This window comes from Marmota monax, unplaced genomic scaffold (genome assembly GCF_021218885.2).
Source record: "Marmota monax isolate L192 unplaced genomic scaffold, Marmota_monax_Labrador192_F-V1.1 WCK01_AAM20220418_F8-fsc00147, whole genome shotgun sequence".
Taxonomy (NCBI): Eukaryota; Metazoa; Chordata; class Mammalia; order Rodentia; family Sciuridae; genus Marmota; species Marmota monax.
Window position 1 is genome coordinate 4,245,261 of NW_026693552.1, and position 18,610 is coordinate 4,263,870.

The following is an 18,610-nucleotide window of genomic DNA, read 5'->3' on the forward strand; positions in this document are numbered from 1 at the left end:
ACTCTTCCAAACCTGGGGGTGGAGGAGAGCAAGCAAAAGGCGCGCCCCGAACTCCCTCTCCCAACCTCCCCCGGAAAACCAGCCGAACCCCTCGAAGTCACCCGGACCGTGGGGGCGGCGAAGGATCCCGGGCTCAGGTTCGGCGAGACCCGCCCCGAGAGCCGCGAGTGGGCGGCGCCTAGCCCCGCCCCGCCCGGCCAGCTGACCACGCCTGGGAAGTTTGGAGCGGGAGGAGCGCGGCTGGCCGGCCAGGCTGCGCGCCGGGGAGGGCCGGGTCCGCGAGAGCAAGCTCCTCCTTGGCGCGACGCGGCGCTGCGTAGTTGACCGGGTTTCCCCCCTCGAGGGTCCGCGGGAGTCTGATCGGCCGGGAAAGCGGTGGTAGCCAGGGGCATGGGCGGCCGGGCGACCTAGCGTCCCACACAGGAAGGAGCTCGCGGCCACTCGGGCAGGCCGGGATCTCGGCGTCCGGAGCCGAGGAGCAGCGGGCGCACCGGAATCCGCCGGCCGCCACCATGAACGGAGAGGCCATCTGCAGCGCCCTGCCCACCATTCCCTACCGCAAGCTCGCCGACCTGTGCTACTTGAGCCGCGGCGCCTCTGGCACCGTGTCGTCCGCCCGACACGCAGACTGGCGCGTCCAGGTGGCTGTGAAGCACCTGCACATCCACACCCCGCTGCTCGACAGGTAGGGCGCCAGCGCGGATTCCAGGCGGATCCCCAAGCGCTGCTGCACCCCCCCCCCCAGGCGAGCGGGTTTCAGAATCCCAACGGCAGAGACCCTTGGGTTTGGCCCCACCCCTCGTCACTTCTAGGTAGACCCCCAAGCCTGTCGCGGTGGAAGGTGGGGAGAAACTGCACTGCTGGAGACGAGTCAGTCGCTTTCCTGCACTCTTCTCTCCGCCGTCCTTTCTCGCCTTCCCTCCTACTCTCCAAGTCGTCTTTTCTCCCTACTCCAAAAATCAGCAATGACAGCCCAACTCGAAAAGCTGTTTATTGAAGCTTATGTGTTTGTGTGTTGGGTGTCGGCTTTGTTTGCTTTTGGTTTTATATTTTTTTAATGGGACTCTTAAGATTGCACAGTTCACTCTGGAGCTAGACACAAGAGCCATTGAGTTGTTGGAACGTGACCCTCCGAATGGAGATAGGCAAGAAATGTGAAAGACACACCTGATTTTTTTTTTAACTTTAGTTTTATTTTATTTATGTTTTAATTTGTTATTATATAAAGCAGAATATATGATATATATTTCATATCTCTGGTTGTACACAGAGTCACGCCATTCATGTCTTCATACTTGTACTTAGGGTAATGATATCCACCTCCCTCCACCGTCTTTCCAACCCCGTGCCCACTCCCTTCCCATCCATCTCCTTTGCCCTATCTAGAGTTCATCTAATCCTCCCAACACACCGGATTTTGAACTCAATAATAATAATATCTCAATAGTTTTATATTGATTACATACTGAAATGGAATATTTGGGGGGGGGGGTTAAATGTAAGATGTTAAAAACTCATCTCGTGCTTCTTTTTTTTTTTAATGTGGCCACTAGAAAATCTAAAATTGTATATTTTCACTGGACAGTGCTACACTAGAGATGTTTGGGTTTGGTTTTTTTGTTTTGTTTGTGGTTTATTACATGTGGTCATGAAAGTTCAAATGTCAAACTCTTTAATAGAAGTTCAGTTTCTCTTACTGTCACAGGGGAACACTGCCCACAGAGGAAATGTGTATTATTTTTGCTAACAATAAATTGAATTAGAAAAATATCAAATGGTCAAAAATTGTGAATATCTCTCATACCCTGGAACAATTTTAGCCCAGTGTTCACACTATTTTTAATTTTTTTTTTTTTTAGTTGTAGATGGACACATTTTGTTTATTTTGTTTATTTATATTTTTTGGTGGTGCTGAGGATTGAACCCAGTGCCTCATAGGTGCTAGGCAAGCCTCTACCACTGAGCTACAAACCCAGGCCCCAGTGTTCACATTTTAAGAAAAAACTGGCATTAGTTTCTCTTTCCATTACAGTCACATACCATGGAACTGTGACTGGATGTTTCATTCATGGTCTAGTCACTAGTACTGTGGAATTTGACTAGAACTTTACTTTCAGTTCTCAGTGAATTAACATCCTTTGCTGTGACATCCTCTTCTTTTGTGTCTATTGTGAGAATATGTCATGATAGATGAGTGCTTGGTCAAAGGCTGTTAATATCAATATCCAATAAATCTCTCAGCTTTACCCCTGCCAAATTCTAGACTTTAATCTGCCTGTGGGGGCTAGATTCCATTGTAGATTTGGAACACCTCTAAAGATAGTTTACACTTTTTTTGTATTATAATCCAGTTCAGCCATGTACCAGGTGTAATGCGTACTTACCCTGGATCTTTATAGTCTGTGGAGCAGATGCTGGGCAGTGTGTGTATGTTGTCACCTTTAAATGGTGGTGGACATATTTTAGAACCAGCTGTATACAAATGCAGCACTGCTGGACCATTATGTATTCTAAAGCCAATTGATCCTGCCATTTTGGATGCTGCTTTTCAAGATTTTAATTTTTCTAAGTTTTGCGCCATTTGAGGGCCAAGGAGTGAGAAGGGAGTTTTCTTCCCATACTCATTAACAGCTTTCAAAGTATAAAATTTGTCACTAAATTGAGTAAGAAATTAATTCTATCCTCAAAAGAAGCCATAAGACCAGTAAAACCCTAACATTTCAATATCACATTCTTTTTCCCACTTGTTGCTTAAGGTCTTTTAGCAGTATTTATGTAGTCTGAGAATAGGACTAAGCTTATGCAATTGACTTGTAGGGTGTCTTATTTCCTCACATAAAAGAAATGTGGATAATACAGTCCATATATTTTTTAGGCTCTGGTGTGGATAATGTTTGCATTGTTCTTTGGGAATCACATGGAATAAAAATAAGTTTATGAGATGTTACATGTTATTTTAGTGATTGGTAATCATTCCTCATAACCTTTCATCCAGTGAGTGGAAATTCTGCAACATCTTCCCCCTTTTGAGGAGATAAATCCCATTGGTTGTTTAAGTACCCTATCGGTAACATAACTGTTTTTTCTATTGAAATTTTGAGTTGGGTAAATTTTAGTGAGCCACCTGTAAAAAGCTATATTTTACATTTTTAATTTTCACATCTTGGCTTTTTAAAAATGTTCCAACTCTCAAAGTCTTCCTAAAATTAGACTTCATGAACTGTCCTTACTTCTCTAATCAAGAAATGCAATTGGAAGAACATTGACTTTAGAATACTATGAGTTTTATTTTAATCTGATTTCCAGCCCTTCTGGTTGTAGTGATATAATCATTAGAAAATTATTCCTTTTTTTTTGATCCCCAGTGCCCTTATTTATAAAGTGTAGATAATGAAGCGAACTTTAGAGGATTGATCTTAGGATGATAGCACACAAGAGGAGGAAAGAATGTATTAGATACCATTGGAACTTCCACAATATTTCCTCTCAGTAGTTCTTAGTATCCAGGAATCGTCAGGTTCATCCTGTGACTCTCTGGAAAGGTACTACCCAGTAACAGTCTTAATGGCTCATGTCCTTTAGGGAAAATACAGAACAGTCTGAACTTAAAGAGTATGAGTTTAATTAAACAGATACACTGATAAAATTGGTTTTCTCACACTTAAGGTATGAGGTGGTTGAGGGACAAGAAGGAGGAGAGACGCTTTTCACTTTGTCTTCTTGCAACTATTGAATTTTAAAACATACAAAGTATATTACCTACTCAAAAAATAAGATTTTTATTTTTGCTTTGTTTTGGTTTTTATGGGTTCTTAAACAGGCTTTATGAGTCTGGTCAGGAATGTCTGTTGGTATTCTTTTTTCAACAACCATTCATCCAGAGCTTGGGTGTTTTAAGAGCCAACTAATCATCACCACTTACCTAATAGACTTCTCCTGGAAGCATTTCTATTTCTGTTATTGTTACCAACACCCACTCGTCCAGGTTAAAAACTGATGACGTCTTCATTTCCCTTCCATTTTTCTAATCCCCCGTAATCAGTCACCACAGCCCAGCTGAGGCATTCTGTTCAGCTCGTGTTTTCCTTTGCAATTCCATGGCTACCCATATAGTGTAGGGCTCCCCTTGATTCACAAGTTGACCAGTATTAAAATCTCCCAACACCTGACTTTCAAACTCTTCCTCTTTCTATTGATCCTGTATCCTGCTGCCAAGTTAACCATCCTAAACTTTTGTTTTACTGATGTCATTCTCCTGCTCAAAACCTTTAATCACAACTATCAAATAAAGAGTAACCACCTAACCTGCCTTTAGGACTCAGTGGTAGCCCCAGCCTATCTTGTTGGCCTTCACTCCTTTTATATACACTGTTGCATATCCTGATCCATTTTAAACAGTTTGCAGTTTCCCAAACATAACCTTCATTTTTACTCCTTGAAATCAGTTGACACATATCTACTGGACATCTATGTTACTATGCCCAAGGTACTCTTCACATCCAGGGGTGCACATGTGAACTAGAAAAGCATGGTCCATCCTCATCCATCTTAACTGCCCTGTCTCCAGTTTTGAAATTCTGTCCATCCTTAAGGTACAGCCAAAATCCTACTTCCCTGCAGACAGTGTGACTTCCCCAGACCAAAATTATTCTTTCCTTGGAGCTCCCATAATTTTTATTTTTTCCTTTTCTTTCTATTTATATATGTTTATATTTTCTTTTCTCCCTTTCTACTTAACTTTAAAAATTAAATACAAATATTCTACTATGTATATATATATATATTTTTTATTTTTGTTTGTATTTTGGTGGCTCTTATCACATTCTGCCTGACATTTTTACTTATTTTTCTTAAAAGATTTTCAGGCAGTTTGAAGGCAAAGAATACATCTTTTTTATTTTTATATGCTTCATAATGCTGAGCACATTTCTTATACTAAAATACTTATTTGTTTTGTTTATGAATAAGCAAATGAACCTGGTATCCAGAGTTATACTTGGGATGTGTTATGAGCATTTACCTGCTCTCAGTGTTCTTTACCTGTATATTAACTTCTAAGCATCATTGACCTTTATGCAGCCATTATCATCTGGTCATTTAAATCTACAACATTTAAATGTTTTAAAATTCAGAATATTTGGGAAAATGTACATTGTATGCAACCATAACATTTAATGTAATATTCTAATTGAATCTGTTTGGTACAAAATAAACATAATTAGTTCAAGCACTAATCATTCTAACATAGATAGGCTTTATAAACTTCTCTAAAACACTGTATTCTTTCCCTTTCCTAGGAAACACAATAATAGTAACCTGGGTATAGCACTTTGACCTGACAGTGGTTTTATTGTTTTGTTTTGTTTAATATTTTTTAAATTGTGGATGGACACAATACCTTTATTTTGTTTATTTTTATGTGGTGCTTCATGCATGCTCAGCAGGTGCTCTATCACAACCCTGCCCCTGACAGTGGTTTTTTAAAAGTCATTTTGGTCTGTAAGCAGACCTGTGGAATATATAGGGTGGATATTACCTGTTTTAAATGTAATGGAACTAAGGGACAGAAAATTTGCAGGGTTTATTTGAGGTCACATAATTAAGGAAAAAATACAGGGTTAATTAATCTTATAGATATGAAAATTGTATATTTTTCATTACCCAAAATATTTATGCTTTTTTTTTCTTAGTGAAAGAAATGACGTCTTAAGAGAAGCTGAAATTTTGCACAAAGCAAGATTTAGTTACATTCTTCCTATATTGGGAATTTGCAATGAGCCAGAATTTTTGGGAATAGTTACTGAATACATGCCAAATGGATCATTAAATGAACTCCTACATAGGGTAAGTATTATACATTTTCATTAGTTACCATTTCTGTTATTCAAACTACATTATATTTTGGCTTTACATTCATTTTGATTATTTGGGTATCTATTAGTGAATCAAAGTAAGAATATTGAAAAACAGTGGCAGTGATAAAGTTCCACTTTTGTGGCTTCATGGTGTTAAGATATACTGTAGAGTCAAGCCTTGTATTCCATGAGATGTTGATTATTTTGTTTAGGTTACTGTTTCTGATGTTGATAATGAATTCCAATATTCCCATATGCGAATGCACACAAGTAGGAAAGAGAAAAGAGAAGCTCTGCATATACTATAATCCACAGTTAAGCCATCCTTTCATATTAATGACATTTAGAGTTAGTGTTAAGTGTTACTAATACCATATACCTACCATAAAGTTCTGAATTAACAGGCCAAATTAATTATTTGAGTACCAGATACTCTAAGTTTGCCAATAAGAGATAGCAGTTTGAGGCATTTATATTTTTTCTCAAGATTTCAGTTTTTCTGGCTTTGAGTTTTGTCAGTAAGCCAGTTTGGGGAGCCCTCATTCTCATAATTCAATTATTATTGTTTGCTTGAATTTACCTTACAATTATCTCCCATCTGCATTTTCTCTTGAGAAATCTTGTAAACCACTTGGTCCATTTTGTGAGAGTTGGCTTAGTTAAAACTGCATAATCTATAAAATCTGGTTAGATAAATCTAATTACGATATATCACATGTTCTGTCAGCCACCAAGGGAAAGTGGACAGCACCATCAGCCACTCATGGAGTAGCCTCCTCTTTGTTTCAGAATATATCGCATTTTGCTCATGACTTGTGACATCTGAAACAAGTCAAGTAACTGTTGTCAGTCTGTGTAACCACCTCAGGAAACAAAATATAAATATTAAAAAAGCAAAAATTGTTTTCCTTGAGAAATGAATATAAGTAGAAATTCTAATGGTTTCTTCCTGCACTCCCTAGAAATACTCTGGAACCCAAATTTGGAGCCCCCTGTAAATTCTGGGTATTGCTAATTCCTGGCGGGGAGTATAAATTTAGAATGAGTGCCCTCCACCTGTGTTCATACCCAAAAGCCTTCATACAGCAAACACTATGCTGATGGGAGGCCTGGTTATTCCTTTAAACTGCATAATTTTTAGAAAAATTTCCCTTTTTACAGATTAAAAGTCATTTACTCCAAGGGATAGGGCCATGTGTATCCCAGAGAAAGTAGCATTGTAGATGTCTTTTAGTTTTCTAAATTGTAACTAATGATCACAAAAGGTCTGAAGAAAGAATTCTCAAGAACAGTTTTGAACTTTCAGTAGCAGCAGATTTTTTCATAGCACTTGGAAAAAGTGTACCAAGCAGTGTGTGCCTGATGATTCATTGTCAATCTTCCCAAATTATTTGATTTTTCTGAGTATGTTCATTCTTCTCAGAAACTTTATGACAGGTATGTTCAGAAAATACTTATTTTAAGGAAGCTCATATAGATATCGCAGTTATAAATATCAGGAAATATAAAACATAATATTCCAAATGTGTCTTTACATAGGTTTACAAACAAAAATGATCTTTGTCTCCTTCACAAAAAGAAAACTCTCAAAGGTTAATTTTTCAAGAAGGAATATAAATTATGATATAAAGTATGAGATATTAATGCTTAATATGCAAAAAATATAACATGGTCATAATTTTTAATTGATGCAAAGATTATTATGATGAAGTGTGGTTTTATACTAGTAGAAAATTAAAATGTAAATTTTTTTTATTGGTTGTTCAAAACATTACAAAGCTCTTGACATATCATATTTCATACATTAGATTCAAGTTGGTTATGAACTCCCAATTTTACCCCAAATACAGATTGCAGAATCACATCGGTTACACATCCACATTTTTACATAATGCCCTATTAGTAACTGTTGTATTCTGCTACCTTTCCTATCCTCTACTATCCCCCCTCCCCTCCCCTCCCATCTTCTCTCTCTACCCCATCTACTAGAATTCATTTCTCTCCTTGTTTATTTTCCCATTCCCCTCACAACCTCTTATATGTAATTTTGTATAACAATGAGGGTCTCCCTCCATTACCATGCAATTTCCCTTTTCTCTCCCTTTCCCTCCCACCTCATGTCTCTGTTTAATGTTAATCTTCTCTTCCTGCTCTTCCTCCCTGCTCTATTCTTAGTTGCTCTCATTATATCAGAGAAGACATTTGGTATTTGTTTTTTAGGGATTGGCTAGCTTCACTAAGCATAATCTGCTCTAGTGCCATCCATTTCCCTGCAAATTCCATGATTTTGTCATTTTTTAGTGCTGCGTAATACTCCATGGTGTATAAATGCCACATTTTTTTTATCCATTCATCTATTGAAGGGCATCTGGGTTGGTTCCACAGTATAGCAATTGTGAATTGTGCTGCTATGAACATTGATGTAGCAGTATCCCTGTAGTACGCTCTTTTAAGGTCTTTAGGGAATAGTCCAAGAAGGGCAATAGCTGGGTCAAATGGTGGTTCCATTCCCAGAATTCCCAGGAATCTCCATACTACTTTCCAAATTGGCCGCACCAGTTTGCGGTCCCACCAGCAATGTACAAGAGTACCCTTTTCCCCACATCCTCTCCAGCACTTGTTGTTGTTTGACTTCATAATGGCTGCCAATCTTACTGGAGTGAGATGGTATCTTAGGGTGGTTTTGATTTGCATTTCTCTGACTGCTAGAGATGGTGAGCATTTTTTCATGTACTTGTTGATTGATTGTATGTCCTCCTCTGAGAAGTGTCTGTTCAGGTCCTTGGCCCATTTGTTGATTGGGTTATTTGTTATCTTATTGTCTAATTTTTTGAGTTCTTTGTATACTCTGGATATTAGGGCTCTGTCTGAAGTGTGAGGAGTAAAAATTTGTTCCCATGATGTAGGCTCTCTATTTACCTCTCTTATTGTTTCTCTTGCTGAGAAAAAACTTTTCAGTTTAAGTAAGTCCCATTTGTTGATTCTTGTTATTAACTCTTGTGCTATGGGTGTCCTATTAAGGAATTTGGAGCCTGACCCCACAATATGTAGATCGGAGCCAACTTTTTCTTCTATCAGACGCAGAGTCTCTGATTTGATATCTAGCTCCTTGATCCACTTTGAGTTAACTTTTGTGCATGGCGAGAGGAGGGGATTCAGTTTCATTTTGTTGCATATGGATTTCCAGTTTTCCCAACACCATTTGTTGAAGATGCTATCCTTCCTCCATTGCATGCTTTTAGCTCCTTTATCAAATATAAGATAGTTGTAGCTTTGTGGATAAGTCTCTGTGTCCTCTATTCTGTACCATTGGTCCACCCGCCTGTTTTGGTACCAATCCCATGCTGTTTTTGTTACTATTGCTCTGTAGTATAGTTTGAAGTCTGGTATCGCTATACCGCCTGATTCACACTTCCTGCTTAGCATTGTTTTTGCTATTCTGGGTCTTTTATTTTTCCATATGAATTTCATGATTGCTTTCTCTATTTCTACAAGAAATGCCATTGGGATTTTGATTGGCATTGCATTAAACCTATAGAGAACTTTTGGTAATATCGCCATTTTGATGATGTTAGTTCTGCCTATCCATGAACAGGGTATATTTTTCCATCTTCTAAGATCTTCTTCTACTTCTCTTTTTAGGGTTTTGTAGTTTTCATTGTATAAATCCTTCACCTCTTTTGTTAGGTTGATTCCCAAGTATTTTATTTTTTTTGAGGATATTGTGAATGAAGTGTTTTTCCTCATTTCCGTTTCAGAAGTTTTGTCGCTGATATACAGAAATGCCTTTGATTTATGCGTGTTGATTTTATATCCTGCCACTTTGCTGAATTCATTTATTAGTTCTAGTAGTTTTTTTGTAGACCCTTTTGGGTCTTCTAGGTATAGAATCCTGTTGTCCGCAAATAGTGATAATTTAAGTTCTTCTTTTCCTATTTTTATACCTTTAATTTCTTTCGTCTATCTAATTGCTCTGGCCAGTGTTTCGAGAACTATATTGAATAGAAGTGTGATTTGCCCAGACTGAGTCAGGAGGATACTCACAACTTAAACAGACCAATATCAATGGATGAAATAGAAGAAGCAATCAAAAGACTACCAACCAAGAAAAGCCCAGGACCGGATGGGTATACAGCGGAGTTTTACAAAACCTTTAAAGAAGAAATAATACCAATACTTTTCAAGTTATTTCAGGAAATAGAAAAAGAGGGAGCTCTGCCAAATTCATTCTATGAGGCCAACATCACCCTGATTCCGAAACCAGACAAAGACACCTCAAAGAAAGAAAACTACAGACCAATATCTCTGATGAACCTAGATGCAAAAATCCTCAATAAAATTCTGGCGAATTGGATACAAAGGCACATCAAAAAAATTGTGCAACATGATCAAGTAGGATTCATCCCTGGGATGCAAGGATGGTTCAATATATGGAAATCAATAAATGTTATTCACCACTTCAATAGGCTTAAAGATAAGAACCATATGATCATCTCGATAGATGCAGAAAAAGCATTTGACAAAGTACAGCATCCCTTTATGTTCAAAACATTAGAAAAACTAGGGATAACAGGAACTTACCTCGACATTGTAAAAGCTATCTATGCTAAGCCTCAGGCTAGCATCATTCTGAATGGAGAAAAATTGAAGGCATTCCTGCTAAAATCTGGAACAAGACAGGGATGCCCTCTCTCACCACTTCTATTCAATATAGTTCTCGAAAATGTAAATTTTGAATGAATTGGTATATATCAGAAACAAATCAAGTGTAATTTTCTGTGTGTGTGCTTGCCAGTGCACAAGTTACTAAATCAGAATGGGATAGTGGATATAGGTGCAGGAATATGAATCTGGCTATAAGTGGTAGAAAATAATTGAGAGCCATGTTACTTGAAAAACAAAAAAAACAATACCATGTGACTGCATATAAATTAAGGTAATATTAATGCTATAAGATTATCATTATTTTCTCTAAAAAGTAAGGAAAGTAAGAACATTAAACAATATCAAATTGATGCTATCATATGAAAATGAGCATATGTCTTGACCTTAGTTCACAGTATTTTTTTCTCGTGGATTTAATTTCCTAAGTGTGAAATGGAGAGAAGTTTGGATGCTAATTTTCTTTTTTTTTTCCTTTTTATATGTATATATAAAGAAAATTGAATATCCTGATGTTCCTTGGCCATTAAGATTCCGCATCCTGCATGAAATCGCACTTGGTGTAAATTACCTGCATAATATGAATCCTCCTCTACTTCATCATGACTTGAAGACTCAAAATATCTTGTTGGACAGTGAATTTCATGTTAAGGTAATTATTTTTTTTTAAGTTTATGTTTTAAAAGTCTTTTTAGTTATTTCTTCCACCTAGCCAATTTAATACCTTTTCCATATCCCTAGTTCCTATGTTGAGTTCCCCTTCTTCCTACTGTAGTGACTTATTTATCCCTCAACTTCAGAAATAAGTAGAATTATGGCACAAAATGCTTTCATCATGTTTCTTAAGTGAAACTGTTATGAATATCTTCTTATTTTTTACTTTGTATCTTGAAATTGTAGATTCATGGTAAGTTGCAAAGAGATCTCATGTACCTTTCACCCAGTTTCCATGTTACATAACACATAACAATATACAGCTTCAAGACCCAAGAATTTGATAGGAATTGATACAATGTGTATATGTCTTTATGTGACATTATCATGTGTATAATTGCATAACCATCACAGAATCAGGGTGTGTAGCACTTATTCCATCACCACAAAGGTATTTGTCAAGCTACCGTTTTATAATTATACCCACTTCATCCCACTCACCATCACATATTCCTGATAATCCCTAATCTATCTTCCATCTATAATTCCATAATTTTGAAAATACTGTAAAAATGAAATTATAAAGTATCTATACTTTGAGATTGGTTTTGTTCACTGAACATAATAGCCTTGTATTATTCAAACTGTTCTTTGTATCAGCAGTTGATTGTTATTAGTTAATGGTATACTATGGTGTGGATGTACTGCAGGTATTTAGACATTCAATGAGGGACTTTCGAGTTTTTACCATGTTTTTGGCAGTTAAAAAGCTGCCATGGATAGTCCTCTACAGGTTTACGACTAAATAGGTCTTCATTCCTCAAGGGTAAATGCTTAAGAGTGCAACTTCTCAGTCATGGTAAGGGTGTGTGTATTTTAAGAAACTATCAAACTATTTTCCAGAGTGGCTGTACCATTTTACCTTCCACCAACAATGTGTGAGAGACCCAGCTTTTCCACATCCTCACCAGCACTTGGTATTATCACTGTTTTTTATTTAGCTATTCATATGTCTATATTAATTTGTATTTTCCTAATAGCTAATTATGTTGAACACTTTTTCTTTTGCTTATTTACCACCTCTTTAACCTCTTTAGTGTAATGTCTTTTCATATCATACGCCCATTTCCTAATTGGAGTTTTTGGCTTTTATTGTTCAGTGTTGAGAATTCTGTATAGATTTAGATTTAGATACAAGTCCTTGCAGTTTTCAAAAATTTCCTCCTAATCCATGGTTTGTCTTTTCATCCTTTCAATAGAGCCTTTCACAGTAGAACTTTTAATCCAGTTTATCACTTTTATCCTGTATGTATCATGCTTTTGCATCAGATCTAAAGCATTCTTCACCAAGCTCTAGGTACTGGTATTCTCCTTCTAGATATCATCTAAAGATTTTGTAGTTTTATGTTTACGTCAAAATCTATGATCTATTTTTATTTTATTTTTGTATGAAGTGTAAGGCTTAGGTACTAACAGCACTCATGTAGTGACTTTAGTTACCCTACATCTAACTAATGACAGCAAATCAAAAGTAGTTGCCAGTACTGAATGCAACAAAATTTATTTTTCCATATTATTTTTCTATACTTTTCCAATAACATAATCAGAAGATTAGCATAAGCATCAAAAATGTTCAAACAAATTAATAATAGAGAAGTTGATGCAATAGAAAAATTAACACAAGGCCAGGAGTGGTGGTGCATATCTGTAATCTCAATGACTATATTGACTAAGGCAGAAAGATCACAAGTTCAAGGCCAGCATGGGTAACTTAGACCTTGTCTCAAAGTGCAAAAAAAAAAAAAAGAGGATGTAGCTTAGCCATAAAGCAATCCCCAGTACCAGGAAAAAAGAAAAGAAATGTGACATAAAATGATGAGAAAAATTAAGTGAACAAAGCATTCTTTATTTAAGACACTTCCTTTCTCTGGAATAAAGTGGTAGGGGAAGTGAGAAAGAAAAGAAAGCTTCTACACAGCATTCAGTTCTCTGAATCCATGTGTAGCAGACCTTGTTTCCCAAGACAACTATGCTATGAAGGAGACTTAACATCCTTACTTAGTGACTGATATTTTCTTATATTATCAGTCAAAAATCAAAATCCCTTCCCTGTTACCTTCACCCATCTGTCCTACTTTACCTCTTTGTTCAAACTGAATAAACCCAATCTACTTACATATATCAGCCCTTCCAATATTTGAATATAGCTATGATTCTTCCACTCCTCACATGCCCATAGATTTTGTCCTTCTTCCTGCTAAATATCCTTAGTTCCTCCTGCAAATTTTTTTATTACATTGGTTTTAATCCCTAGTGCTACTTAGATGCATCTGTTTGTTTGAATCTCCCTTAAATTTTGGTCCTGAAGATGAACTTTTGTGAAATTTTCTAAGCTTTTTTAAACCAAGATTTACTGACAATATCCTACTAGGTATGTAGATTTATAAAATAATCATTTTTTTAAAGTTAGGCTGACATTTACTTTTCTTTTTTGTTTTTAATTATTAATTGACAATATTTTTAATATCTATGGGATGATGATTCAGTACATGTATATAGTGTGTAATGTTCAAGTCATGGTTATTTCCATCTTCTCAAACATATATCATTTCTATGTGTTGAGGACTTTCAGAATCCTCTAGTTATTTTAAAATATTTCCTAAATTATTGTAGTTTACGTTTACCCTGTTGTGCTATTAAAACACAGAACTGATTTTTTTCTATCTGACTGTATTGTGGCACTCTATTTACCCTTGCCCCCTGCTCTTCTTAGTCTGTAGTAACCTCTCTTTTACTCTCTTCTACGCAAGTGTTTGATGCTAACACTTTAAATATGCTATATTTTCTCTTTATTCTGTCTCAGAAGAACACTAATAGCACTGTGGAAGTATTTGTAGGTTTTCTGAGCTTTAAATTATAAACATCCTTGTACCTTTCAACCTCTTGCAACTTGGTTTCCTTTATTATAGTCCATAAACCTGATAAGACAGAAGTTTATGTCCTCCGCTTTTTCTTTTTCATCCATCAATAGGGTACCATTGGTCCTTCTGTGCCATGAGTGTTTTAAATATTATTGGTTTTGTGAATTTTTTATAGTTTTTGTTTTAGCATAAATAGTACTCTGAACTTTCTGATATTTTTCTCATAAATTATTATTTTTCTTATAAATATTTTTCTTATAAATTTCTCTTTTATACAAAGAACATATACTCTTTTATATGCATCCTTATGTATCTCTACCTTTTCTTTATGAATATCCTTTAAAAATCAAAGTTCATCAGGGTCTCATGAAGAAGTCATAGTTTTTTAATCAACCTACCAGTTTGTAGGGCCTTTAAATGAATTACAAAAAATCTTTAAGATAGATAATAAAATTAAATTGAAATTAATACCTTGCTACCATTTTTTGAAGCAAATTTTCTTACTGGAATTCTAAGTAGAAACATAGTACCTAACAGAAAAACATTTACAACCACTTAAGGGCAGTTGAGACTTCTCTGTGTCTGCTTAGTGTCTACAAATACATCCCAGAAAGAGAGAAACCAGTGTTAAGCTTCCTTGAAAAGAAAATAATTATATGTACCATTTCAGCTTTCTCTGCTGTCATATCAATCTTGTGTGGAAACCAGAGTGCTTATTGTTCTTCACAATTTCTTGGAGACAGTAATTTTATAGGTATTCAGATATGAATAGTATTTTTATTTATTTTTTATTTTTACATACATGACAATAGTGGAATGCATCACATTTATAATTATCCATTCACAGCACGATTTTTTGTGACTCTGTATATAAAGTATGTTCACACCAAATTATGCCATTATACACGAACTCATTTTTTTTGTATTACCATTCTTAATACACCTTTATACCACAGTTTATCATATCTCTGTTTGTATATAAGGTATGTTGACATTCACATCTTCATACATGTATTTTGTATAATGATGACCATCACCTTCCATCATCCTTGCTATTCCCCTTCCCCCTCCTTTTCCCTCCCACCCCTCTTCCCTATCTAGAAATAATCTTTCTCCCATGCTGTCCTTCCCTAAAATTAAAGTATTCTAGTAGGGTGATGGGATCATGGATGATTTTTGTGGATAGGATATTTTAATATCTTCAAATCTTTCTATCATCTTTTCCATTAAAGAGCCTTTAGCTTTGAAATACCTGTAAAGATCTTGTCTCAAATAAGAAAGTTCCTATTCTCAATCTTCATTGTTTCTCAAGTCCTTCAAAGATTATATAATTATTTTTTCCATTCATTCTCCCCTTCCCAATGTTCTTGTCTACTGAAGATCAAGATATAGTGAATTTTATCTTACTTATAGCATATTATTTGTAACAGAGAAAAGGGAAAAGTATGGTTGATGTGAAAACCAGACTAAATCATCTAATAGAAAGAATTCTTATTAAGGAGGTTCTCAACCACATTTGAAAGCACAAAGATGAATGTCCAATGTAAAGTAAAAGGAGCACATATAGAAGCAAGACCAGGAATGTGTTTTCTCTAGCATTGCATTCAAGAGAAGTTAGCCCCCAGTTGTTTGGAAATTACGGTTCAGGTGTAAGGTGAGACCACATACTGCATTTTTTTTTTTTTAGCAATTTTAATTATAGCACAAAAATAAACTATGCCATAGTAATGCTTTGTTATCCTAGCAGATATGCAACTAGAGAACGGTTTTTACTTTTTAGATGGCAGGTAGAGGGCAAGTACAGAAGTGGCAAGTAGAGAAGGTAATATTTAGAGTCCTCGCTCCTCAATTGTGATTTGATTCAAGGCCCTAAAACTTTGTTTTGATTTTGTTGGTATTATGTGAATGACAGCAATCTTTATTTAGAAACTTCCTGACTTCCAAATATTAATAATGGTAACCAACATATATAGATCACATATTATATGTCAGATATTATTCTGAATGCTTTACTTAGAATAACTCATTTAATTTTCTCAATATACCCCTATGAGGTAAATTATCCCCGGTTTAGGGTTGGGTATTCTAGGCATAGAGAAATCAAACAACTTCCTAAAGGTCACACAAATAATAAAGCAGTAGAATGGGAATAAAAATTTAATCTAGGCTCCAGAACCCACATTTCCTCTCTCCTTCCCTTCCTTCCTCCCTCTTTCCCACCACCCCCACACTTATTAATTTTTATTAGTTTGTTTTAGTTATACATAATATTAGGGTTCATTTTGATATAATTGTAAGAGCATGGAATATAATCTGCTCTGAATCAGTCCCCAGTACTTTCCCTTTTCTTCTCTCTCCCTGACCCCTTACCTCTACTCTGCTGATCTTTCTTCTACTTAATAATTTTTTAAATTAATCCTTGTCGATATACATGAAGGTAAGATTCACTTTGGTATATTTATATAGGTACCTAGGAAAGTTAGGTCAGGTTGATTCCACCATTCTTCCTTTTTCCTTCCCTCCTCCCTTCCCATCAATCCTATTCTTCTTCTCCCCTGACTTCTATTTTTCATGGAATTTCATACTCCCACTTTTCTCCTCTTTCCCCCTTTCCCTCTTATTTTGATCTAGCTTCCACCTATCAGAGAAAACATTCAGCCTTTGACTTTCTGGGTCTGGCTTATTTCACTTAGCATGATGATCTCCAGTTCCATCCATTAACTGGAAAATATCATAATTTCATTCTTTTTTATGGCTGAGTTAGCACTCCATTGTTTATATATTCCATATTTCCTTTATCCATTCGTCTCTCCGTCAGCACCTGGGTTGTTTGCATAGCTTGGCTTTTGTGAATTGTGCTGCTATAAACATTGATGGGGTTGCATCCATTATATTATTTGGTGATTTTAGATATTTTGGTTATATACTGAAGAGTGGATAGCTGAATCATATGGTAGTCCACTCCTGGTTTTTTGTTTTGTGTTGAGGAATCTACATACTGCTTTCCAGACGGTTGCAATAATTTGCAGTCCCACCAATAACGTATGGGTGGGCCTTTTTCCCACCAGCTTTTTTATTATTTGTATTCTTGATGATTGCCGTTCTGACTGGCGTGAGGTGCAATCTCAATGTGGTTTGATTTGCATCTCTCTGATTGCTAGAGATGGTTAACATTTTTTCATGTATTTGTTGACCATTTATATTTCTTCCTTTGAGAAATATCTATTTAGATATTTTGTCTGTTTATTAATTATATTATTTGGGTTTTTTTTTTTTTTTTTGGTGTGTGTGTGTGTGTAAGTCTTTTAAGTTCTTTGTATATTCTGATATTAATGCCCAAAAGAATAGGTGGCAAAGACTATCTCCCTTTGTATTGGCTCTTTCTTCACACTTAATCATTTCCTTTTCTGTGCAGAATCTTTTTAATTTGACACTGGCCCACTTATTGATTCTTGATTTTATTTCTTTTGTTTTAAGTCTTATTAAGGAAATCATTGCCTATGCCATTGTGTTGCAGTGTTGAGCCTTCATTTTCTTCAAGCAGTTGCAGAGTTTGGGGTCTAATTCCTAGGTCTTTGATCTACTTTGAGTTGACTTTTGTGCAGGGTGAGAAATAGGGGTCAGGTTTCCTTCTTGTACATGTGGATATTCAGTTTTCCCAGCACCATTTGTTAAGAAAGCTATCTTTTATCCAGTATATGGTTTTGGCACCTTCATCAAGTATCAGATGACTATAAATATGTGGATTTGTCTGTGTGTCTTCTATTCCTTTGGTCTCTGTGTCTCCTTTGGTGCCAGTACCATGCTGGTTTTGTTACGGTAGCTCTGTAGTATAATTTGAGGTCTGGTATTGTGATCCCTCCAGAATTACCCTTCGTGCTCAGGATTACTTTGGCTATTTAGGGTTTCTTATTCTTTCAAATGAATTTTAGAACTGTTTTTTTCTAGTTCTATGACGAATGTCTTTGGTGTTTCATTTGATGGGAACTACACTGATTGTGGATGAGACTTTTGATAGTATGGCCATTTTGACAATATTAAATTCTGCCTATGCAAGAACAGGGGAGATCTTTCTATCTTGTTAGGTTTTCTCCAATTTCTTTCTTCATTTTTCTATAGTTTCCATTACACAGGTTTTCATCTCCTTTGTTAGATTAATTCCCAAGTTTGTTTGTTTGTTTGTTTTGAGGTTATTGTGAATGGGATAGTTTTACTAATTTCTTTTTCAACAGATTTATTATTGGAGTTTAGGAAAGCAATTGATTTATGTAAATTGATCTTGTATCCTGCTACATTACTAATTTTTTTTATCAGCTCTTGATATCCTCTGGTGGAGTTTTTTTGGTTTTATTTTATTTATTTGATCAGCAAACAGAGATAATTTTACTTCTTCTTTTCCTATTTAGACCCCCTTTAATTTCATTCTCTTGCCTAATAGCTCTGGCTAGAATTTTAAGAACTATGTTGAATAGGAGTGGTGTGAGTGGATGTCCTTGTCTTCTTCCTGTTTTTGGAGAA

General features: G+C 36.1%; 1 protein-coding gene across 1 annotated transcript in view; it reads left to right on the forward strand.

Moving 5' to 3' along the window:
* The first annotated feature begins 225 nt into the window (after nt 1–225).
* Nucleotides 226–18,610, forward strand: part of Ripk2 (receptor interacting serine/threonine kinase 2) — a 47,346-nt gene continuing 28,961 nt past the window's right edge. The window contains exons 1-3 of the mRNA XM_046458639.2: nt 226–685; nt 5,691–5,844; nt 11,014–11,169. Of these exons, the coding sequence (XP_046314595.1) occupies nt 513–685; nt 5,691–5,844; nt 11,014–11,169 (483 nt within the window). The 5' untranslated portion in view covers nt 226–512. The remainder of the gene's footprint in view (nt 686–5,690; nt 5,845–11,013; nt 11,170–18,610) is intronic.